General features: G+C 55.1%; 2 protein-coding genes and 1 long non-coding RNA gene across 7 annotated transcripts; 1 reads left to right on the forward strand and 2 right to left on the reverse strand.

Moving 5' to 3' along the window:
* Window positions 1-2,463: 2,463 nt before the first annotated feature.
* On the reverse strand, window positions 2,464-14,224 carry LOC139073489 (uncharacterized). Its single transcript, XR_011522284.1, has 3 exons — window positions 13,733-14,224; window positions 11,351-12,590; window positions 2,464-3,615 (listed from the first exon to the last, which is right to left on the reverse strand). It is a non-coding gene; the product is annotated as an uncharacterized lncRNA (long non-coding RNA).
* Window positions 14,080-15,098, forward strand: C9H19orf33 (chromosome 9 C19orf33 homolog). The gene is made up of 4 exons (XM_070557716.1): window positions 14,080-14,424; window positions 14,543-14,655; window positions 14,802-14,873; window positions 14,964-15,098. Exons 1-4 carry the CDS (start codon window positions 14,403-14,405, stop codon window positions 15,048-15,050), a joined length of 294 nt encoding a protein of 97 aa, XP_070413817.1. The 5' UTR covers window positions 14,080-14,402; the 3' UTR covers window positions 15,051-15,098.
* A 107-nt stretch (window positions 15,099-15,205) lies between these two features.
* YIF1B (Yip1 interacting factor homolog B, membrane trafficking protein) lies at window positions 15,206-22,489 on the reverse strand. Of its 5 annotated transcripts, none has more exons than XM_070557712.1 (8): window positions 22,243-22,489; window positions 18,289-18,527; window positions 18,110-18,214; window positions 17,911-17,989; window positions 17,720-17,777; window positions 16,655-16,810; window positions 16,489-16,582; window positions 15,206-15,558 (listed from the first exon to the last, which is right to left on the reverse strand). In XM_070557712.1, the coding sequence occupies exons 1-8, from the start codon at window positions 22,283-22,285 to the stop codon at window positions 15,403-15,405; spliced, it is 930 nt and encodes a 309-aa protein (XP_070413813.1). In that variant the 5' UTR covers window positions 22,286-22,489; the 3' UTR covers window positions 15,206-15,402. The 5 variants fall into 5 exon arrangements, with proteins under 5 accessions (XP_070413813.1, XP_070413812.1, XP_070413814.1 ...); XM_070557711.1 differs by having other exon boundaries at window positions 22,234-22,369; XM_070557713.1 differs by lacking the exon at window positions 22,243-22,489 and adding an exon at window positions 22,100-22,221.
* Window positions 22,490-22,563: the final 74 nt, after the last annotated feature.

Here is a 22,563-nt window from a genome sequence, read left to right on the forward strand (position 1 = left end):
CAAGTGACTTGGCACCATCCAGACCAGGGCTTTTGGAGGCTTTCATCCAGGCTGCCTTTGTGTGTTCCTGACGCAGCAGTTAGCGTTCTGCAACTCTTCTGCCGCAATCTGGCCCATTTGTCTCATGGTGAGGGAGGCCCCAGGGCCCCGCCTGTCCTGGCAGATGGACCGCCTTGGACCTGGGGACCCCTCTGGGTCTGCAGTGGTATGTCACCGCTGTGCTTGCTCAGGGGACGGTGCTGCTGGTCCAGTCTGATCAGCCCACCCCGGCCTCGCCGCGTGGCCCCTGGGACGAAACGGTGCCATGTGTTTGACTTTCGGGACCATTTACAGGCTGACACTGGGGCTCTTTGTTGGAAAGGCTGCCCAACAGTGGGCCAATGGCCAGGGTACTCTGGACGTTTCAGGGTGCCTGCCATCCCCCGGCTGCTGGCATCATGAAGAGATGGAATGGACTTGTAAAAAACCAACAGAGCTCTCCCTCTCCCCTCTGCTGGCCCACATTCAGTAAGGCGGTCCGGTCTCTGCATGTGGCTGTCTCCTGGGTAAAGTCAGGTCAAAGGCGTGCTGAGTTCTGTGGACTATTTTGAAGCTTGGAGCTCTGCCTTCATTGTCCCCGGGTGTGGTTTATCTTTCTTCCCCCTCACATAGAGCCTGGCCCCTGATTGGTGCATCCCCCCAGTGGCCAGCGACCAGAAGGGGGCCTCAGGGACCCAAGTTGACTCTGGTTCGGCCCCCAGGGTTCCTTCTTAGACTGAGTGGTTCTAGGTTGTGAAGACAATGACCACTTGGTCATTGAGGGCCCTGCTTGCCAACTCCTGTGGTGGCCCACCTAGTCCCTTGGTTTGCAAATGCCGTTCCACTCGCAGCTGACCCTTCTGAAAATCAGGTCTGCGTGTGAGTAGGTGATGGCAGAGGAGTGAAGCTCGGCCTGCTTGGATTCACACTGATTGGGTGTCCCCGGAGGGAGAGCAAGAACCTGGCACCTGGGAAGGGAACGCCTTAGACCCCAAGGGCGAGAGGAAGGGGGAGTGTGGTCAACGCGCCCTGTCCTCTAGACCCAACACTGCCACCTGCCAAACAGCCACCTAGTCCGCCCGAGCCTGTCACTCCTGCAGCTGGCACTGCACCCCGGAGACAGGGCCAGGCCTGAGCGGTTCTGCTGGGCCTGGTGTCGTCAGTGGCAGTTCCGGAATGTGGCCCTGCCCCCAGACGTTTCCAAATGCGTGCCCCTGCTCGACCTTGTTCTCCTCTGGCTGACAACAGAATCACACACTCGGATGCCAGGCCGCCCTGGGCTAGGCCAGGTACGGCCTTGGACGCTATGACTGCTCAGCACACTGCCCGTGCGGCTTCACCAAGCCCTGCGGTGGTGTTCCCAGTCAAGTTTAACTGAGCGGGGGTGCCCTGCGGCCTGTACCCCATGTCGTTGCCTGTGGGGAAGAATGAGCCCCAGTGGCTCTCCATTGGACTTGAGGGTTGCTTTGCAGCCTATAATTATTGGCAGGGACACCAAAGACCAGCAACTCAGTCTGAACTCCCGTGTGTGAGTCCTGGTGGATGATGGACTGGTTAGTCTTCGCTTGCATCCTGGCCGTCTGAAATACACCCTGCTCCTTTGCAGCTGCGTGAGCCCGGGCCCTGGACAGCAGGTTGGCCTCACGTCAACAGGACTCTGCTGCTTGGAGCCCTGTTGACAGTGGCTTTGCTAAGAGACAAACTGACCGGATTTGGTTAATCAGAGTGGCTGACAGATGGCCTACTCACGAAGATTCACCAGAAGCCAAGAGGGCTGGGAGGCAGTCCTCCGTGGGGGTCTCGTGCTGCTGCAGGCCTTGCTGGATGCGCCGAGAACGCCCACCCAGACCGCTGGCCCGTTTCCCAGGGCCGGCTTGGCAGCGAGCACCTTGAGGGATGAGGGAATGGCTGCCTCTGGGACGACGGGCAGGCTTGCCTTCTGCTGGCTCTGGAGTGCCAGCTGCCCAAGCTCGGTGTCCCTCTCTTGTAACGCAAGCCACCACATGTGCAGGGTTCATCTGGAGCCTCCGCTTTACCCCCCGGGGGTGGCGGGGAGGGGAAACCAACACATGTGCTGATGCTTATGCCGCTTGCTGGGAGAAGAAAGCCTTGTGTCTCTGACCCAGGAGTCAGTCTCAAGGCTTCTGCCAGCATTTTGGGAACAGTTACAGGCTAATATATTAACTCGCAGATAGAATAAAATCAAGTCCCGAACCCAACAGTCAGCTGGGTGGGGGCCAAGCTCGGGATTCCCCAGCTGGGCTGTCAGCCCTTGGGCACCTCCCAACGGATGGCCCACCAAGCCTTTCTGATTATAATTCCAGAACGTCCAGGGCCAGCACAGTGGTTTTGTCTTGTGGGAAAGGAAACTGAGTCCCTGCATACTGTGTGCTTAAGGTCATGCATCTCGGGGTTGTGGTTAAGTTTAAAGAAAACATTCCAGAGCAGGGATTACGATGTTTATCGACCGGGACTCTGTTCACGTGAACTTCAGGAAAGACACTAGACCAGGCCTGGTCGCGGTTGCTCTTCCAGTCAGCCAAGGCAGTCCTCAGAGGTGTGGGAGCGCGGGACCCCACGGAAGCCTGGCTCCCTCACAGTCCGCTCCTCGGTCCATCTTGGCTTCCCTGGCCACTCAAGTTGACATCCAGAAATCTCTTCCTAAATTGGAGTGATTAGGTAAACACTGCAGAGGCGGAGTGGCCCTCTGAAGGTCTCCTGGGGCAATGGGAGAAAGGGTGAGCTGACACGGCAGGGAATTACGCCAGCCCTGCAGGCCAGTTGGGAGCACGGTCCCTTTCTCCTACAAAGGAGAAGGCGTTGCTTAAACCCTCAGGACCAAGTCATTGTGGGCAGAAATAAGGAAACAAGCAGGGGACGGCAGAGCCATTAGATGCCAGGGGCAGGCAGGGCCTGGGGAGCATGGACATAGGCTACTGTGCCTGCTGCCATGAGCCATGGCAGATGAGCACCGAACGGCAGGGAACTAACACTTCCCCAAGAGCCGAAGGATGGACGTGCGCTCGTCTTAGGACCCCACGCCTAGGTTTTCATGCAAGCATTTGTGTCCACCTTCCCAGCTGTCATCTGGCCTCCATTTGTAAACCTTCTAGGCCGGGCAGAGCAGGGGAGCAAGGGACACTCACTGCCACCAACAGGGAGTAGTGACGGACAGGCCCCCATGGCCATTTTCCTGCTTCTGTTCAGTAAGAGGTCCCCGGGTTTTCCCTGGGTGTGTGGCTGCCCAGCTGGGAACTACAGTTCCCAGCCTCCCCTGCAGCCGGATGAGGTCATGGGGCTGAATCCTGGCCGAAGGGATGTGCGCTGCCTCCAGGTGGGGTCCTGAAAAGGAAGTGGTGTGCCCTCCTCTTCCCCTTCCCCTCCCCAGCGCCTAATGTAGGGCCAGCCTCCCCGTACATCCAAGGGCAACATCCTGGATGCGGAGCAACTAGACAGAAGGAGCCCCTGTCCCTGGTTGGCCTCGCAGCACACCCACCCAGCCCCGGACTCGCGCCAGCTCAGGGCTTCGAGGGAGCAAAAAGGGAGCTGTCTTGTTAAGCTTCTGTCGTTCGTTCAGGTCTCTGTAAAAGCTGCCACCTGGCGGGCTTCCAAGATGGCGCCGTGAGTAGTCCTCTTTGTCTCTCGCCCTTCGAGTCTACAATTATTTGGACACTTATCGCTTGACAAAGGATATCCAGACAGCATCTCAGGACGTCTGAGACACCCACGCGACTATACATCGGAAGGTGGACGGACTTTCCTCCGGGAGGATGTGGAAATAGGTGAAAACTCTCCGACCCCGACGGGCAGCCTAGTACCTGCAAGCGGCTTTCTTCCAACGGACGCCCCCAGAGGATCCACACACATCTAGGGCAGGAGCGAGAACACAACAGAGGAGCGACGGTGGAAACAGGTGACCAGAACCCTACTTAAACCCCCCGCAATTACTCCTAAACGCAGAGGGAAACTTTGGAGTTGCACACCTGAGCCCGCGGGGAGAGTCTCTCCCCGCCATTGGCGGGGAGACCCGGCCTGGTGCTCGGGGCGCCCGGAGGGTCCCAGAGAGAGACACGGTGGGCACGGAGGTCTCCCAGCTGCCGTTGCCCGCCCCGTGGGACTAGGGATTGCCGGAGATCTCGGAGAGGACCGGGGCGGGGGATCTTTCAAAGGCGGGTCCGGCGACCCGGTGGGGAAGCGCCAGAGCTCCGCCAGGCAGCAGACAAAACTCTCTGTCTGCCGGTAGCAGAGGGGCCACGCTGAGCATTCAGAGCTCCCGGCAGAGGCCCGGACAGAAGCCCAGAGGGCGGGGCGACCCCCAGCTGCCGTTGCCCGCCCCGTGGGACTAGGGATTGCCGGAGATCTCGGAGAGGACCGGGGCGGGGGAATTTTCAAAGGCCGGATCGGCGACCCGGAGGGGAAGTGCCGGAGCTCCCCCAGGCAGCAGACAAAACTCTCTGTCTGCCGGTAGCAGAGGGGCCACGCTGAGCACTCAGGGCTCCCGGCACAAGCCCGGACAGAAGCCCAGAGGGCGGGGCGACCCCCAGCTGCCGTTGCCCGCCCCGTGGGACTAGGGATTGCCGGAGATCTCGGAGAGGACCGGGGCGGGGGAACTTTCAAAGGCGGGTCCGGCGATCTGGTGGAGAAGCGCCGGAGCTCCGCCCGGGCAGCAGACAAAACTCTCTGTCTGCCGGTAGCAGAGGGGCCACGCTGAGCATTCAGAGCTCCCGGCAGAGGCCCGGACAGAAGCCCAGAGGGCGGGGCGACCCCCAGCTGCCGTTGCCCGCCCCGTGGGACTAGGGATTGCCGGAGATCTCGGAGAGGACCGGGGCGGGGGAATTTTCAAAGGCCGGATCGGCGACCCGGAGGGGAAGTGCCGGAGCTCCCCCAGGCAGCAGACAAAACTCCCTGTCTGCCGGTAGCAGAGGGGCCACGCTGAGCACTCAGGGCTCCCGGCACAAGCCCGGACAGAAGCCCAGAGGGCGGGGCGACCCCCAGCTGCCGTTGCCCGCCCCGTGGGACTAGGGATTGCCGGAGATCTCGGAGAGGACCGGGGCGGGGGAACTTTCAAAGGCGGGTCCGGCGATCCGGTGGAGAAGCGCCGGAGCTCCGCCCGGGCAGCAGACAAAACTCTCTGTCTGCCGGTAGCAGAGGGGCCACGCTGAGCATTCAGAGCTCCCGGCAGAGGCCCGGAGAGAAGCCCAGAGGGCGGGGTGACCCCCAGCTGCCGTTGCCCACCAGGTGAGGCTAGGGATTGCCGGAGATCTCGGAGAGGACTGGGGCTGGAGAGAGTTCCAGAGACCCAGCTTAGTAGCCTAGGGGGAAACCCTACAGGCTCACAGAAGCCTTAGGGAAAGCCTCGGCACAGCACCAGTAGAAGGCACCCAGCCGCCAGCCACAAGGCTGGAAGACCCCAGGGCAAAAGCAGCATAGCTAGGTGTACTAACCACAGACTGTAGAAGATGCCAATAGCTCTCCTGCGACCCATAGAGGACAAGTGAGATTTGGTGGGTGCCGACAGCAACCGAGCGACAAATAAAAGTGATCCCACCCCTGGCCGCTGGAAAAGCCCATAACACCGTTGCAGACCCCAAGGAGAGAGCGCATCTAGGTGGGCAACAACAGTAGGCACCTGCAGTCTGAAGCCCCCCGTGACGGCCCCCACGGCAGAGGAGGGAATCCAAAGGGCCACTGTGGCTACGAAGAGGGGCCCAGGCCCAGTTAGCAACTACGGACAGGGTTCCTGGTTGGTGAAGTATAAACAGCTGCTCCCCCCACCGCAGCAGCTGAAACAAGTGAAAGGAGCAACTAAACTCTATCTCCATGCGGAGGCACAAATCAACATCATCAAGCAATATGAAAAAATACATCAAATCTCCAGAACAGAAAGAAAGTAACAAATACACAGAAAACAATCCCAAAGAAAATGAGATATATAACCTAAATGATGATGACTTCAAAACAGCCATCATTAAAATACTCACTGAGTTAAGAGAGAATTCTGACCGACAACTCAACGAGTTCAGGAGCTATGTCACAAAAGAGTTTGATACGATAAAGAAGAACCAAACAGAAATACTGGAAATGAAGAACACAATAGAGGAGATTAAGAAAAATCTAGATGCTCTGAACAGTAGGGCCGATAATATGGAGGAAAGAATTAGCAATTTGGAAGATGGCAATATAGAATTGTTGCAGGCAGAGGAGGAGAGAGAAGCAAGACTTAAAAGAAATGAAGAAACTCTCCGAGAATTATCAGACACAATTAGGAGATGCAACGTAAGGATTATAGGTATACCAGAGGGAGAAGAGAAGGAGAAAGGGGCAGAAAACCTATTCAAAGAAATAATGGCTGAGAACTTCCCAAATCTGGTGAGGGAGATGGATCTTCAGGTGACAGAAGCCAATAGATCTCCAAACTTTATCAATGCAAGAAGACCAACTCCACGCCATATAGTAGTGAAGCTAGCAAAAGTCAACGACAAGGAGAAAATATTAAGGACAGCCAGGCAAAAGAAACTAACCTACAAAGGAACCCCCATCAGGCTATCAGCAGATTTCTCAGCAGAAACTTTACAGGCTAGAAGAGAGTGGAATGATATATTCAAAAATCTGAAGGACAAAAACCTACAGCCGAGAATTCTCTACCCAGCGAAAATATCCTTCAAATACGATGGAGAAATAAAAACTTTCCCAGATAAACAAAAATTAAGGGAGTTCATTGCCACAAAACCTCCTCTTCAGGAAATCCTCAGGAAAACCCTCATTCCTGAAAAATCCAAAAAAGGAAAGGGACTACAAAACCAAGAGCAGAGGAGATAAGTAGAAGGACAACAACAGAGAGTAGCAGCTCTACATCAGAACAGATTAAACCATGGGACGAGAAACAAAGGAAACTGAAGAAAACCGGAAAACAAGACACAAAATGGTAGTGGTAGGCCACCACGTCTCAATAATCACTCTAAATGTAAACGGATTGAACTCCCCAATCAAAAGACACAGAGTGGCAGGATGGATCAAAGAACAAGATCCAACAATATGCTGCCTCCAGGAAACACACCTCAGCCCCAAAGACAAACACAGACTCAGAGTGAAGGGATGGAGAACAATACTCCAAGCTAATAATGAACAAAAGAAAGCAGGTGTCGCTATACTAATATCAGACAAGGTAGATTTCAAAGCAAAACAGATAAAGAAAGACAAAGAGGGACAGTATATAATGATAAAAGGGACTCTCCACCAAGAAGACATAACACTTATAAATATATACGCACCCAACACAGGAGCACCAAAATTTGTAAAGCAACTCTTAATAGATCTAAAAGAAGACATCAACAACAATACAATAATAGTAGGGGACCTCAACACACCATTAACACCAATGGACAGAACATCCAGACAGAAAATCAACAAGGAAATAATAGAATTAAATGAAAAATTAGACCAGATGGACTTAATAGATATATATAGAACACTTCATCCAAAAACAGCAGGTTACACATTCTTCTCAAGTGCACATGGAACATTCTCAAGGATTGACCATATTTTGGGAACCAAAGCAAACATCAATAAATACAAGAGAGTTGAAATAATATCAAGCATCTTTTCTGATCATAACGCTATTAAACTAGAAATCAACTACAAGAAAAAAGCAGAGAAAGGTGCAAAAATGTGGAGACTAAACAACACGCTTCTCAACAAACAATGGATCATTGAAGAAATTAAAGAAGAAATCAAATATTATCTGGAGACAAATGAAAATGAGAACACGACATACCAAATCATTTGGGATGCAGCAAAAGCAGTCCTAAGAGGGAAATTCATCGCAATACAGGCTCACCTCACTAAACAAGAAAAAGCTCACGTAAGCAACCTCAAACGACACCTAACAGAACTAGAAAAAGAAGAACAAACAAGGCCCAGAGTCAGTAGAAGGAGGGAAATAATAAAAATAAGAGCAGAAATAAACGATATTGAAACAAAAAAGACAATAGAAAGGATCAATGAAACAAAGAGTTGGTTCTTCGAAAGAATTAACAAAATTGACAAACCCCTAGCCAGACTCACCAAGAAAAGAAGAGAGAAATCGCAAATTAATAAAATCAGGAATGACAGAGGAGAAATCACAACAGATACCAATGAAATACAAGAGATCATAAGAGAATACTATGAAAAACTATATGCCAACAAATTGAACAACCTGGAAGAAATGGACAAATTCCTAGACTCCTACAATCTCCCCAAACTGAATCAGGAAGAAATGGAGAATCTGAATAGACCAATCACAAGTAAGGAAATAGAAACGGTAATCAAAAACCTCCCCAAAAACAAGAGTCCAGGACCAGACGGCTTCTCTGGAGAATTCTACCAAACATTCAAAGAAGACTTAATACCTATTCTCCTCAAACTGTTCCAGAAAATTGAGAAAGATGGAGAACTCCCTAACACATTCTATGAAGCCAACATCACTCTGATCCCCAAACCTGACAAGGACAACACAAAGAAGGAGAACTACAGGCCGATATCACTGATGAACATAGATGCAAAAATCCTCAACAAAATTTTGGCAAACCGATTACAGCAATACATCAAAAAGATTATACACCATGATCAAGTGGGATTTATACCAGGGACACAGGGATGGTTCAACATCCGCAAGTCAATCAACGTGATACACTACATTAACAAAATGAAAACCAAAAACCACATGATCATCTCAATAGATGCAGAGAAAGCATTCGACAAGATCCAACACCCATTTATGATAAAAACCCTCAGTAAAATGGGTATAGAAGGAAAGTACCTCAACATAATAAAGGCCATATATGATAGACCCACAGCCAACATCATACTCAATGGACAAAAGCTGAAAGCCATCCCTCTGAGGACAGGAACAAGACAAGGGTGCCCACTTTCACCACTCCTATTCAACATAGTTCTGGAGGTGCTGGCCAGAGCAATTCGGCAGGAAAAAGAAATAAAAGGAATCCAAATAGGTAACGAAGAAGTAAAACTCTCGTTGTTTGCAGACGACATGATCTTATACATAGAAAACCCCAAAGAATCCACAGAAAAACTATTAGAAATAATCAACAACTACAGCAAAGTAGCAGGGTATAAAATTAACGTGCATAAATCAGTAGCATTTCTATACACTAACAATAAACTAACAGAAAAAGAACTCAAGAACTCTATCCCATTCACAATAGCAACGAAAAGAATAAAATACCTTGGGATAAACTTAACCAAGGAAGTGAAGGATCTATACAATGAAAACTACAAGACTCTCTTGAAAGAAATAGGCGATGACATAAAGAGATGGAAAGACATCCCTTGCACATGGATCGGAAGAATAAACATAGTTAAAATGTCCATACTACCTAAAGCAATATACAGATTCAATGCTATCCCAATCAGAATCCCAAGAACATTCTTCACAGAAATTGAACAAACAATCCTAAAATTCATATGGGGCAACAAAAGACCGCGAATTGCTAAAGCAATCCTGAGCAAGAAAAACAAAGCCGGCGGAATCACAATCCCCGATTTCAAAACATACTACAAAGCTACAGTGATCAAAACAGCATGGTACTGGTACAAAAACAGGTCCACAGATCAATGGAACAGAATTGAAAGCCCAGAGATAAAACCACACATCTATGGACAGCTAATCTTCGACAAAGGAGCAGAGGGCCTACAATGGAGAAAAGAAAGTCTCTTCAACAAATGGTGCTGGGAAAACTGGACAGCCACATGCAAAAGATTGAAAATTGACCATTCTTTTTCTCCACACACCAAAATAAACTCAAAATGGATCAAAGACCTAAAGATTAGGCCTGAGACAATAAGTCTTTTGGAAGAGAATATAGGCAGTACACTCTTTGACATCAGTTTCAAAAGAATCTTTTCAGACACTGTAACTCCTCAGTTGAGGGAAACAATAGAAAGAATAAACAAATGGGACTTCATCAGACTAAAGAGCTTCTTCAAGGCAAGGGAAAACAGGATTGAAACAAAAAAACAGCTCACTAATTGGGAAAAAATATTTACAAGCCACTTATCCGACAAAGGGTTAATCTCCATAATATACAAAGAACTCACACTGCTTAACAACAAAAAAACAAACAACCCGATCAAAAAATGGGCAGAGGACATGAACAGACATTTCTCAAAAGAAGATATGAATATGGCCAATAGACACATGAAAAGATGTTCATCATCGCTAATCATCAGGGAAATGCAAATCAAAACTACACTAAGATATCACCTTACCCCCGTTAGATTGGCAAAAACATCCAAAACCAAGAACGACAAATGTTGGAGGGGTTGTGGAGAAAGAGGAACCCTCATACACTGTTGGTGGGAATGCAAACTGGTACAGCCACTATGGAAAACAGTATGGAGATTTCTCAAAAAGTTAAAAATAGAAATACCCTATGACCCAGCCATCCCATTACTGGGTATCTATCCTAAGAACCTGATATCAGATATCTCAAGAGTCCGTTGCACCCCTATGTTCATTGCAGCATTATTTACAATAGCCAAGACGTGGAACCAGCCTACATGCCCAGAAACTAATGATTGGATAAAGAAGATGTGGTATATATACACAATGGAATACTACTCAGCCATAAAAAAAGACGAAATTGGCCCATTCACAACAATGTGGATGGACCTCGAGGGTATTATGTTAAGCGAAATAAGTCAGTCAGAGAAAGACGAACTCTATATGACTCCACTCATAGGTGGAAATTAGTATATTGAGAAGGAGATCTGATTGGTGGTTACCAGGGAAAAGGGGGGGTGGGGGGAGGGTACGGAGGGGGAAGTGGTGTACCCACAACATGACTAACAAAAATGTACAACTGAAATCTCACAAGGTTGTAATCTATCATAACATTAATAAAAAAAAAAAAAATTATAAAAAAAAAAATAAAAATAAAAAAAAAAAAAAAAAAAAAAAAAAAAAAAAGAAAGAGACAGTATATAAAAGCGGCACAAGGGCCACATTAGACTTAGGTAAGCAAGGACTCTAAGGGACAGCATCAGAGCGGAAGTAGAGGGTCAAAGTCATTAACATTCGCTTTCAGGAAAAAGCTAATTTATTCATTCAAAAATATTTCTTTTTGCCTACTATTTATCAGGTGTTGTACTAGAATAATATTTAGTTTTATAATGACTCTGTAGAGTTTACTGTGTAGTAGTTGAGCCAAACTTTGAACAAATAATCAAAATAAATGATATAATTTCAATTGACTTAAGTGCCATAAAATAAAAATCAAGGTTTAAGAGATTAAAAAAAAAAAAAAAAAAAAAAAAAAAAAAAAGCTGCCACCTCCTGACTGTAATCCAGGAGGGAACAGAGAGGAGTCTGGAGGACCAGGCGTGGTCTCCCTGGCCCCACCCCCGCTCCCCCAATTTGAGCACAGTAGTAAGAGCGCTTTATCTGGGTTCTGGAAGGTGTCGCACTGCTGCTCCACGACCAGCATCCTTGGGTGTGAAAGTGCACCTTTTTGAGGCTTCACCGCCTCGTATATAACACAGGGATCCCACTGGCACTTCCAGGAGGAATTAGGAGATTGTGTTTCTGAATGATAATAAAAACTAACATTTCATGAGCATCTATGTACCTGGTGCCAGGCAGGCTCTGCACGAAACCGTTTACCTTATGTTCTCCATTGTACAGAGGATGCACCTGAGGCCCACAGTGGCTACCTTCTTTGTCCCCAGAACAGTAAGGGGAGGAGCGAGGAGTCACCTATGAGCAGGCTAACCACAGAACCCAGACCCGTAGCCACTCTCTGCCCGCTCCAGCCTGCCGTCAGCTGTGCCTGGCATCGGGACCTCATCCACCAAATGATGGCAAGCACCAACTCTGAGTCACACTGTTCTGGGTGCTGAGCAAAGCAGACGAGGGCCCACCCTCATGGAATTTGTGTTCTGCCAGGAGAGACCGACACTTTCTCTTATATCCTGCATCCAGCTGTGGGCAAAGCCACAATCATCACTTACCTCTCCTCACTCAGAGGGAAGACCACCAAAGATCTCTGATTTACACGACCCCTTCTCCCCACCCCTCCTCATCTCCTGCTTCTTTCCTTAGATTCTCTCTGCCACTCTGATCTCCTTCAGTTCCTCAGACACACAGGTAGGCCCTGCCCCAGGGCCTTTGCACTTGCCATTCCCTCCGCCCAGAGTACTGTTCCTCCACATGCCTGTGTGGCTTGTCTTCTCATCTTCAGATCTTCACTCAAAAGGCTCCAGTGAGGCTTTCCCTGGTTACTCATTTCAAACTCCAGCCCCTCCCCAACATACCACAGAGTTATTACCTAGTCCCCTTTCTTGCTGTGTTTTTCTTCGTAGCATATATCTCTTTTTTAAAAAATAGCTTTTGGGGCCGGCACTGTGGCCGAATGGTTAAGCTCACGTGCTCCGCTTCAGCAGCCCAGGGCTTCACTGGTTCGGATCCTGGGCATGGATGTGGCACTGCTCATCAGGCCATGCTGAGGCGGCGTCCCACATAGCACAGCCAGAGGCACTCACAGCTAGACGATATAGAACTATGTACTGGCGGGCTTTGGGGAGAAGAAGGAGGAAGAAAAAAAAGAAGATTGGCAACAGATGTTAGCTCAGGTGCCAATCTTTGAAAGAATAAAAATTTTAAAAAAAAAAGGTTTTTTGAATATGTTACATGCAACTCACCCACAAGTGGACAATTCAGTGTTTTTTAATCACTTTACCAAGTGGCGTGGTTGTCACCATAAAGCAGTTTTAGAACGTTTCCATCCCCCAGTGAGCCCCCTCATGCCCATTTATAGTTAACCCGCACCCCCCACTCAGCGTCCAGCAAGCGCTCATCTCCTGTCTGTCTCCGTAGCTGCCTTCTCCCAGCGCTCCATGCGAATGAGGTCATACAGCAGTGTGTAAGCCGCCGTGTCTGGCTTCCTTCACCCAGCACAAGGGTTCTGAGGTTCATCCGTGATGTGGCCTATGTCAGGAGTCCCTTCCTGTCTATTGTTCAATAGTTTTCCACTGCATAGATGACCACGTTTGTTCACCAACTGCTGGGACATTTTAGTTTCCCGCTTTTTTCTAACATACTGTGCATTTCACCTCGATTCCCGCACTAGAAAGTCAGTTCCACGAGGCTGGAATGTTTGCTGGTTTTGTTCCCTCCGTAGGCCCTGCACTTGAACTGTGCTGGACGCAGAGGGTACTCGACAGACAGACGGGGGCGGGAACGGGTGAGGGTAAAGATGCCTGCAGACAGTGGTAAGGGAGGGCTGCGCCCGCCATCCCACAGGGGCAGGTGGTGGAGTGAGCGGCTCTGGGGAGCGGGTTGTCGGGACAGGCTCCTCTAAGGAGCGGAGCCCTGGGGGCACAAGGCTGACCACTGCACTGAGTCACCACGCCCAGGCCTCAGCCCCCTCCCACTCCTGCAGGATGGGCAGCCCAGGGCTGAGGGCGGGGCTGGGCTACGCTGGGGAGGACGCCCAGCCTCACGGCGACAGGAGCCGCCCCCAGGCTGAGCAAGGCTGGGCTCGCTGGCAGCCCCTTCCGCAGAGCGCCCTCCGCCGGCCAGAGCCTTGGACTCCGGGCACTGACTGGGTTCGAATCCCAGTTCCAGCCTGTGTACTGCTCTACACGCCCCTCCTCATCTTAATTAACTTGCCCCTCGGTTTTCTCACCCGTAAAGTAGGACAGTAGCGATACTTACCTTTAAAAACACCCAGAGTATTATTTCATAAGCCCTTACTCTGTGCCAGGCAGTTCCAGGAAAAGAATCCATTTGATAGTCACGTCAACTCCATAGGGCAGCTGTCATTTACAGGCGAGGAAACTGAGGCACAGAGAGGCGAGCAACTTTCCCCAGAGGTTCTGGCTGCTAGGGGAGACAGCTGGGCTGCAGATTCGGCAGCTGGTTGCGAGTTCGCGCTGCTCACCCCTTCCGACACTGCTGCTCACCGCCACGGGGGGATCGTTAAAGTGAGTTAATAGGGGTGAAGCCCTTGGAAGCGCGCCGGGCACACAGTAAGTACACGGGCGCGTTAGAATTATTACCGTGGCACAGAGGGCGCGACGAGGCGCCCTCGCTCACTCCTTCAAACGCTGGCGTCTGCCCCCGTTGGGGAAGCTCATGAAGCTGCAGCCCCCGCCCCAGAAATCTGCAGCTGCCCCCAGGTCCCGCCTCCCCTCCAGCCAAGGCTCCGGGGACGGGGTTGGACGGATGCAGCTGCCCGCCCTCCCCATCTCCGGCAGAGGGAAAGCGGGGCGGGGCCGTGAGTCAGGCCCGAGGACAAAGAAAGGGCGGGCGCGGCTCTCGGAATTCCCGGGGCGGGCAGGCCCGCGCCGCTCCCGGGCCCCCGGCCACACCCACGCCCGCCACCATGGAGTTCGACCTGGCGGCAGGTGCGCTCCGGGGAGTGAGGGGCTTGAGGGGCACGGGGCCAGCCCCAAGGCCAGGGCCCCTCCGAGGGAGCGTCCCCTGCGCCTGCGCCGACCCACCCTGCTTGGCTTCTCTCCGCAGCCGTGGAGCCCTCCTCTGAGAAGCATCCGGAAGCAGGCCAGGTGGGCGACCCCAAGCAGAGCCCCCCGAAAATTCAGGGCCCGTCCGCGGCAGGGGCCGCTGGTAGCCCGAGGGTAAGTCACCGCACCACCAGGCACACCCCGCGGGGGTTGGGGGGTCCGAGTTGCTTCTGATCCCAGGGCCCTGCCTGGCCTCGGGCTTCCAACTTGGGGGGCGGGGGCTGGGTGGGGCCCAGCCTCACAGCCACGTCCCCAACCAGCACGGCCACCATGGCTCCTCGGACTCGACCAGCAGCAGCAGCAACTCCAGCGACTCGGACCCGGAGGCCAAGGTAAGGGCCGCCCCTCCCCAGCGGGTGCGCGGCGCCAGGCAGGGCAGAGGCTCACCGGCCGGACCCTCTCTCCTCTCCCCTCGGCCGCAGCACGAAGGCACGGCGGGCAAGGTCAAGAAGCCCAAGGTGAAGAAGAAGAAGAAGGAGAAAGGGAAGAAGAAGGAGGCTCCCCACTGACGGGCGGGGCGGGGCGGGGCTCGGCTCAATAAACTTCTCTGGCCCTCCGCTCGTCTTCTGGCTGCGAGGCGCAGTGACCCGCCCGCCCGCGTCCCCTTCCCGGCCGGGCCCGCCCCCTGCCGGGCGGCCGCGCCACCAAAGAGAGGCTGCCCACGCAGAGCCCATCACGGTTTATTGTTTCTGGAACGGTGGCCGCACCGCTGGGCGGCCTGTGCAGCTGGCGATCTCAGCACCTTGCGGGGGGACAGGGGGCCTCGGGATGGGGGCGCCGGTGCCACGCGGGCGGGCGGGCTGGGGAGATGAGCGGCGCGCGGGGCCGCCTGGAGCAGCAGCTGCAGCCCCGGGCCGGGCCTCACCGCACCAGGTGGAAGGTGAGCCAGTACATGAGCAGGGGCTGCGCCGCCGCCACGGCCATGGTCAGGTACATGCGCAGCTGGTTCCGCGCCCCGCGCACCGGGACGCCCTGGGCCGCCGCCTCCGCCAGGATCTTCAGACGCAGCGTCCGGATCTGGGGCGGGGTGGGGGGCACCCGTGAGCCCTCCCGGCCCCGCACGCTCCTCCAGTCCCTGCATCTGTGCAGCCACCAGTTTCTCCCTCCCTCCAATCTCGCTCCTGGGGAGCCCTGGTTCCCCCAGGTCTCCTAAGAGAGGGTGAGGCCCCGCTCCTCCCCAGGCCTGGGAGAAATGGGAGGGTTCCAAATTCAGACGCCAGTGGAGGCCCCTGAGTGAGGCGGGAACTTCTCTGTGGCTCTCCCGCCTGAAGGGGGTGGCCAGGCTCAGCCCTGGCTGCCGCCACCCGCTTCTACGGGCCAGACAACAATTTTTCAACATAAGCCAGAAATGCCTTTTTTTTAAAAACTTTGAAATAATGCTATCTAAGTCGAAGTTTATCTGGGGGTCAGATTTGGCCCACCAGCCATGAGTCTTTGCCCACTGCTCCTCACACAGGCTCACCCTGAATCCTCCCAGGACCCTGAGGTGCAATTACCATCATCCCCACTTTACAAAAGGGGAGACTGAGGCTTAAAGAGAGGCAGTGAGGTGCCCAGGGCCTGGAGGGGCCCGGTGCTCTTAACCAGCGTCTCCAGGCCAGCTGGAAGGGCCCTCCCAGGAGCTCCTTCTCGGGTGCTGACGCTTTCTCACCCTAACAGACTCTGGCAGGAAAGCCGCCATAGGAGTGTGGACAGAGGGTGAGCGTCCACCCTGGCTGCCTGGCTGGCTCCCCTCTTCCTTCAGGCCCCAGCTTGGGCACCTCTTCCTCCAGGAAGGCCTCCTGCCCCCCAGGCCGGGGATCCACTCCAGGGCCCCTTGGTTCAGCAGTGCGGCTCTGGCCTAGACTCCCCACCCGACCCCCTCTGCTTGGAGGCCTCCAGGGCCCCCGACTCTGCCCGGAGGCCTGTGCCTCAGCCCCATCCGGCCCGCCCCAAGCCCCCGCTCACCATGAACACAAAGATGGATACGCAGCACCAGCCCAGCACCAGGTAGTAGCCGATCTTCCCGCAGAGCAGGCCCATGAGGACGCCGCCAATCATCCTGGGGGAGGGAGGGCCGGTCTGAGGAAAAGGCGCCAGGGCCCGGCTGGCAGGGGTGGGAGGGGGTACTCACCCGACGTATTTGTAGCCCAGGAAGGCCACCAGGTCGATAGTGGTGAGGTCGGTGTTGACAGTCAGGAGGTAGAGGCTGAGCAGGATGGCCAGCACCTCCACGGTCAGCCAAGCCAACGCTGAGCTGGCCTGCAGCCCCAGGAGGTCCGGGGAGAACCTGCCGGCAGCCAAGCTGTGTCACTCTTTGGCTGGGTCGGACCCTCCCTGCGCATCCGCTGGGGACGGGGTGGGGCTGGAGACCCAGCAGTGACCAAGATGGATCTGGGCCCTGTCCTCGTGGAAATCTCATTACAGGGAAGGTGGACCTGCCCTCAGGGACAGCTCAGAGAGGTCAGGGCTGGGATGGAGGAAACAGCAGGCTCTGGGAGCCCAGTGGAGGTGCCTGACCCAGTCGGGAGGGGATGTTAGAGAGGGCTTCCCGGAGGAGGAGACACTGAGCTGAGGCCTGAAGGAATAAGGAGGTGGAACAGAAGGACCTCGGTTTCTGCCATATGCCCCATGCCTCAACAATGAATTGATTCTAATGACACCTGTTTTCAGTGCCACAAAGGAAATGAACAGGGGCCTATGAGCGAGAGGTGGGAGCCTGACCCAGACTGGGGGGGCAGCAGGCATCCCTGAGGAAGTGACATCTGAGTGGAGACACTGTGAATGAGCAGATGCTCAGCAGATGATGTAGGGGAGGAACATACTCCTGAGCAAAGGGAACTGGATGTGCAAAGGCCCTGGGGTGGCAGCACCAGGTCCTCCGGAGGAGGCAAAGAGGACCAGAGTGGTGCAGCAGAGTGAGGAGGAAGGGCAGGCAGGGTGAGGAAGAGGATGGATCTGGTGGTGAAGCCCAAGGGGAAGGACAGATTTAAAGAGGCACACCAGCACAAGGTGTGGTGATAGGCAGAAGGGGAAAGAGAGGGAAGAGGCGAGGGTGACCATGAGCGCGACAGAGGGCTCTGTCTTGGGCCGAGGGGAAGCACAGTGGGCTCTTCTGAGAGAAGGGATCCAAGAGACCTTCGGGCTGGCCCTCAGCCCCCCAGCCCACCCCACTCTGCCTTCCCCCTGCCTCTCTTACCTATCCTGGGTCCCCAGGGCCAGGCCAGCCACCAAGATGTAGGTGATGAAAGCCATAGCTGTGGGAGGCAGACACACAGACACTGGTCAGAGGAAGAAGGACCGTCTGGGCCTCCGGGCACCTAGACCTCCGCCCAAGACCTGCCCACCCAGAGGAAGGAGGGTGCCGGGGTGGAGGCGGGTGGGGGAGACCTGGAATGTAGAGGTCAGGCGCGTTGATGTCAAAACGGGGGGCCACTGGGGTGTCCTGCTGGTACTGCACCTCCCAGTCCTGTGGGGAGAGGGGGGGACAGGCAGGACCCCCAGAGCTGGGCTCCTCCCACCCTGCCCCCCACACCTGCCCCAGAGGCTGTCCCCACCCAGCCCCGGTCCCTCGGTGGGCGGCGCTGACCTGGTGCAGGTAGGGGAAGAAGAGCAGGCCCAGCTTTTTGCCCACATACATGGTGTCCACAGCGAAGTAATACTTGAGCTTGGTGACGGGGATGAAGCGGTCAATCTGGGGAGGCAGAGCGCAAAGCTGACGCCCGGCCCCCAGGGTCCCCACCCTGTCCCCCAGCCCGGCCCACTCACATTCTTATCCACCAGCTCCTTGCCCTGCGCCGCCAGGCTGCTCCCGTAGGCCATGGCCATGTTGGACACGGGATCAGCCAGGAAGGCCTCCTGGGGCGAGGCAGCGGCTGCAGGGTAGCCCAGGCCGCCAGGTCCCCGCTGGGCCCCGAAGCCCCGGCTCTGGGCTGAGCTTGTGTCATCAAAAAGCTGGTGGGGGTCAGCCATGCCGGGTGGGGACACAGGGATCCTCCGCTTCGAGGCTGCAGGGGGAGAGGGGTGAGGCTCATTCATTCCGCCTGCGTTCTCCCGCCCACCTGGCTCTGATGTCAGGTGGGCTGGCGTCAAGTGCAGGCGGCTCTCCCTGCCGTCCACCCATCCGATGATGACGATGATGACGACAATGACATGCTCCCATCTCAGGGCCTCCGCGCTGGCTGTCCCTCTTCCTGAACGCTCTTCCTCCCGACATCCTCATGGCTCCCTCCCCATCTCGAAGTCTTGGCTCAGGGAGGCATCCCCCTCCCATCCCTGCTTCACTGATGGCCACAGAACTCACACCTCCTGATGTACTCCCTAGCTGTTTTATGTGTCTGGTTCACCGTCTCCCCACTCAAACGTGAGCCCCCCAAGCTGGGGATCTTCGTTTTGTTCACGGCGGAATCCCCAGCCCCCAGAACAGGGCTCGAAAAGGTACTTGATAAAAACCTGAAGAGTGAATGAACGGCTATCCCCATTTTACAGATGGAGCAACCGAGGCCCAGACAGGCTAAACGACATGTGTGAGGGCCAAAGCCAGCAAGTGACAGCACGAGCCCAGCCCAGGTCGGCCTGATAAGCATTAGAATAATTAACCCCTAAATGAGCACTGACCACACAGCACTTCGGATTAACTCTTCAATCCTCACCACAGCCCCGTTTGTGTCAAGTCTATTATCAGTATTATCAGAGGGAAAAGCGAGCCGCAAAGAGGTTCAGGCCCTTGCCCAAAGTCACACATGGTATGAGGCAGAGCCAGGTTTCAAGGTTTTAAAAAAGCCCCTCTGGCTTCACGTGGGGACAGGTTGGGGGGCGGGGGCAGGGAGAGGACGGGAGGGAGGAGGCGGCTGAGGCGGTCCAGGTGGGAGACCAGGATGGAGGGTGGGGCTGCTTCTGCAGAGATGTTGGAAGGAGGAGGGGGGACTTGCTGGAGGCGCTCAGCTGGGCGGGGAAGGAAGGGGGAGACGGGACGCGCAGAGGGCGGGTCTGACCCCAGCACTGGGGCTCCAGGGCCCCTGCTCCCAGCCAGTAAGGGAGGCTGCTGCAGCAAACATCTGCTGGGCTCCTCCTGGGTGCCAGGCGCCACTGTGGGCACAGGGCAGCAGGGCGGACAGGAACCGAATAATCCGCATCGTGACTTCCTCTGCTTCTCAGTTCTCTCTGTGGAGCGAACCCCAGGCAAAGTGACCTTAGAAACCACTCAGCCCCTGGCCGGGCTCAAATACAGCGGTCAGTCCCTGTCACCTGTTATCAACGACTGGCCCCTCCACTCTTCCTCTCAATTACCAGCAGCCTGAAAACAGACCCAGGTGTCCTCAGTCCCAAAGCAGGCAGCCCTGGCCCCGGCCCCCGGCCCCCGGCCCCAAGCCCGCTTCCCTCTCCCCTGTCCGACCCGGGGCCAGAAGGGCCGGTTTCCTGAAAGCTTTGATGCAAGGGCGTCCTCCCTCCCTGTCTCCCCCTCAACCCTTGGCCTTTGGGGGTCTGCAACCCCGCCCTCCTAACTGTCCCCCTGTGCTTCCAGGCCAAGGGCGTGACGCCACTCTCTCGACTGCAGCCCTCAGCAGCATTTGACGCCACTGCCCCAAATGCCCGCCTCCCACTCTCTTCTCTCCTGCCTTCCGAGACACGCCCTTTCTCTTTCCTGTCTGAGCCACCAGACACCGCTGGAGGACCTCTGTGAGTCAGGCCCTGCTGCGGGCCTGGCCGATTCAGCGAGGATCAAACAGACACACGCTCCTGCCTTCCCGGAGCTGATGGTCTCCCGACAGGTCCCTCTCCATCAATGACTTATTTCCAGCTCCCTGAAAAGTGTCACCCCAGTCTCCACTCTGGCCCTCACCTTCTGCCTCTCGCCTGGGGCAACCTCCCAACCCACAGCTTTCACACCCACGGTGTGCCCTGGGCCCTGGCCTCTGTCTCTAGTCACCACTTTCCTCCTGGCTCCAGACCCGGGTCTGGCCACTTCCCAGCAACGCCCTCGGGCTGCCCCGGGGCTCTTACCTCAGTGTCCAAACCCCGATTCCCCTTCTGGCTGACATCCAACCAGCCAATCGCTAGTTCTCGCCCACCATGTCTCAATGTTACCCTCCCCTCTCAGACTGTCATCTTGCACCTGACTTAAATGTCCTCCTACCGGGTCCCCTTGTCCATTCTTTGCCCCACCAACCTTCTCTGTCAGCAGCCTGAGTGATCTTTTTAAATGCTAAAGAGAACACTTTATGTCCTCTGCCTGAGATGGGTGCCCAGTGTGATGAGAATAAAATCCAACAGCCTATGAGGCCCTGCGTGAGCCAGCCCTGCCAACCACCCTTGGTCGATGACAGGCTCTCTGCACCAGTCTCAGTGGCCTCCTCCTGGCCCTGACCACGCCAAGCCCCTGGCCCCCACAGCCTTCTGAGCATGCAGTGCTAGCCCCTTGGAACGCCTGCCCCCGGTCAGCACTTGCTAATAGAGCACTGGGGCCTCAGCCCAAACGCTTCCTTCTCAGAGGGACCTTCCTCACTGCTCAGCAGAAGGCACTAGCCCCAGCTGTGCTTTCTCACAGTATCCAGTGGTGCCTTTTCCCCTTCTGAGCACTTATGACAATTGCTAAATATATATTCATGTGTCTACTTGTTTACTTGGCACGAACCTCCAATGCTTTTCCCTCTCACCACAAATCTCCTTCTCGGGCCTAATTCCTCATCATTAGACGTCCCTTGTCCAGGAAGCGTCACTGACACCCCCAGGCTGGGTCACGTGACTAATCGGGGCTACAACACCTCCGGCCCGGCCACCAGCACTCCGATTGGGCTTCCCCCATCCCAGCCCTGACTCCTCTGCCTGTGCTGCTCTCGTCACAGCTGCACCGCTCTAGACTGTCGCTGCCGTCTGCCCTGTACTGGTAGCTCCACGAGGACAGGAACCAGAGCTGCCTGGCACAGCTGTATCCCCAGCATCACCCAGGGCCAGCCAGGCACCTCACTAACGGGTGAGGAAAGGAATGAGCGCCCCATGCCCTCTGCCTCGACAGAGAGGGCTCTGCAACCCCGGCTACGTCCTGGATTAGTTATGCCCTAATTACTCCCCCAATTATCTTGCTGACGTCTCTGCTTCCCAGTTCAGGGTCTGTCTTCCCACTCAACTCTGAGCCTCAGGGTAACAAGGACCAGGGCTACGCCGGTTACTACCGGGCACCCAAACTCCAGCACAGGCCCTGGCACCATGGGATCTGGGGCAGGGCGTACCGAATGAATAAACGAGATGCACACACACTCACGGAGACGCAGAGGAACCTACGTGGGGATACAAACTCAGAGACAGGGAAAGGCCGTGAACAGTACGATACAGACAGGTTGCAATTTAAACGCGGGATGAACCCGGCCCTCAGCGCTCACGCAGAGCTGCGAACACCGTCGTCAGGAGCGTGGGCGACCGCTCCAGGCCACAGGACGGGGAGCGGGCCGATCGCTAACTGACAATGAATGAAAATCGCGTTTTTCTGCACATCACACAGCGTCCTGCCCAAAGTGGTTTTCTTCCAAAGGAATTTCCTAAGGAAAAGAAGAATCGACCCCAACGCGCCCCCTACCCAGACCTGGCATCCCTGCGCTGCGCACACGAAACTCCAGATCCCTGACCTCGTGACCTCCGACCCGCAGCGACCTCGCCAACTGCCACAGCGGCCCTGCCACGCCCCTGCCCCCCCCATCGCCTCGCCCAGCCACGTACGCCACTTACGCTGCCGGGGCGTCCCCGCCGCCGCCGCGCCTGCCGGGTGCATCGTACACCTCCTCCGCCGCCGCCGCCGCCGCCGCCGCCCGGGCCGCGGTTCCAAATGTGCCCGCCCGGCTCCCGTAGCCACCCCCCGCCGGTGACGCGACAGCCAATGGGCGACACGATCGCGCAGAGGCCACGCCCCCTGGCGGAGTCGTGGACTAGCTGGCGGTGGGTAAGAGGCGGGGACTGGAGGCCGTGACGTAAGGCGAGGGCTAGGGGCAGGAGGGCGGAGCCGGGAGCAATCCTAGCAGTGGGCGGGGTCGCGCATGATCGGAAATGTGG

The sequence above is a fragment of the Equus przewalskii genome, chromosome 9 (assembly GCF_037783145.1).
Source record: "Equus przewalskii isolate Varuska chromosome 9, EquPr2, whole genome shotgun sequence".
In the NCBI taxonomy this organism is placed as follows: domain Eukaryota; kingdom Metazoa; phylum Chordata; class Mammalia; order Perissodactyla; family Equidae; genus Equus; species Equus przewalskii.

Excerpts from the sequence above, each read along its gene's own strand:
- C9H19orf33 (XM_070557716.1), top strand. The coding sequence starts at position 14,403 with ATGGAGTTCGACCTGGCGGCAG. Across the intron at positions 14,425-14,542 it reads GGAGTTCGACCTGGCGGCAG|CCGTGGAGCCCTCCTCTGAG; the intron begins GTGCGCTCCGGG and ends TTCTCTCCGCAG. Across the intron at positions 14,656-14,801 it reads GGGCCGCTGGTAGCCCGAGG|CACGGCCACCATGGCTCCTC; the intron begins GTAAGTCACCGC and ends GTCCCCAACCAG.
- YIF1B (XM_070557711.1), bottom strand. The coding sequence starts at position 22,285 with ATGCACCCGGCAGGCGCGGCGGCGGCGGGGACGCCCCGGCAGCGTAAG. Across the intron at positions 17,990-18,109 it reads TCTTCCCCTACCTGCACCAG|GACTGGGAGGTGCAGTACCA; the intron begins GTCAGCGCCGCC and ends CTCTCCCCACAG. Across the intron at positions 15,559-16,488 it reads TATCCATCTTTGTGTTCATG|ATCCGGACGCTGCGTCTGAA; the intron begins GTGAGCGGGGGC and ends ACCCCGCCCCAG.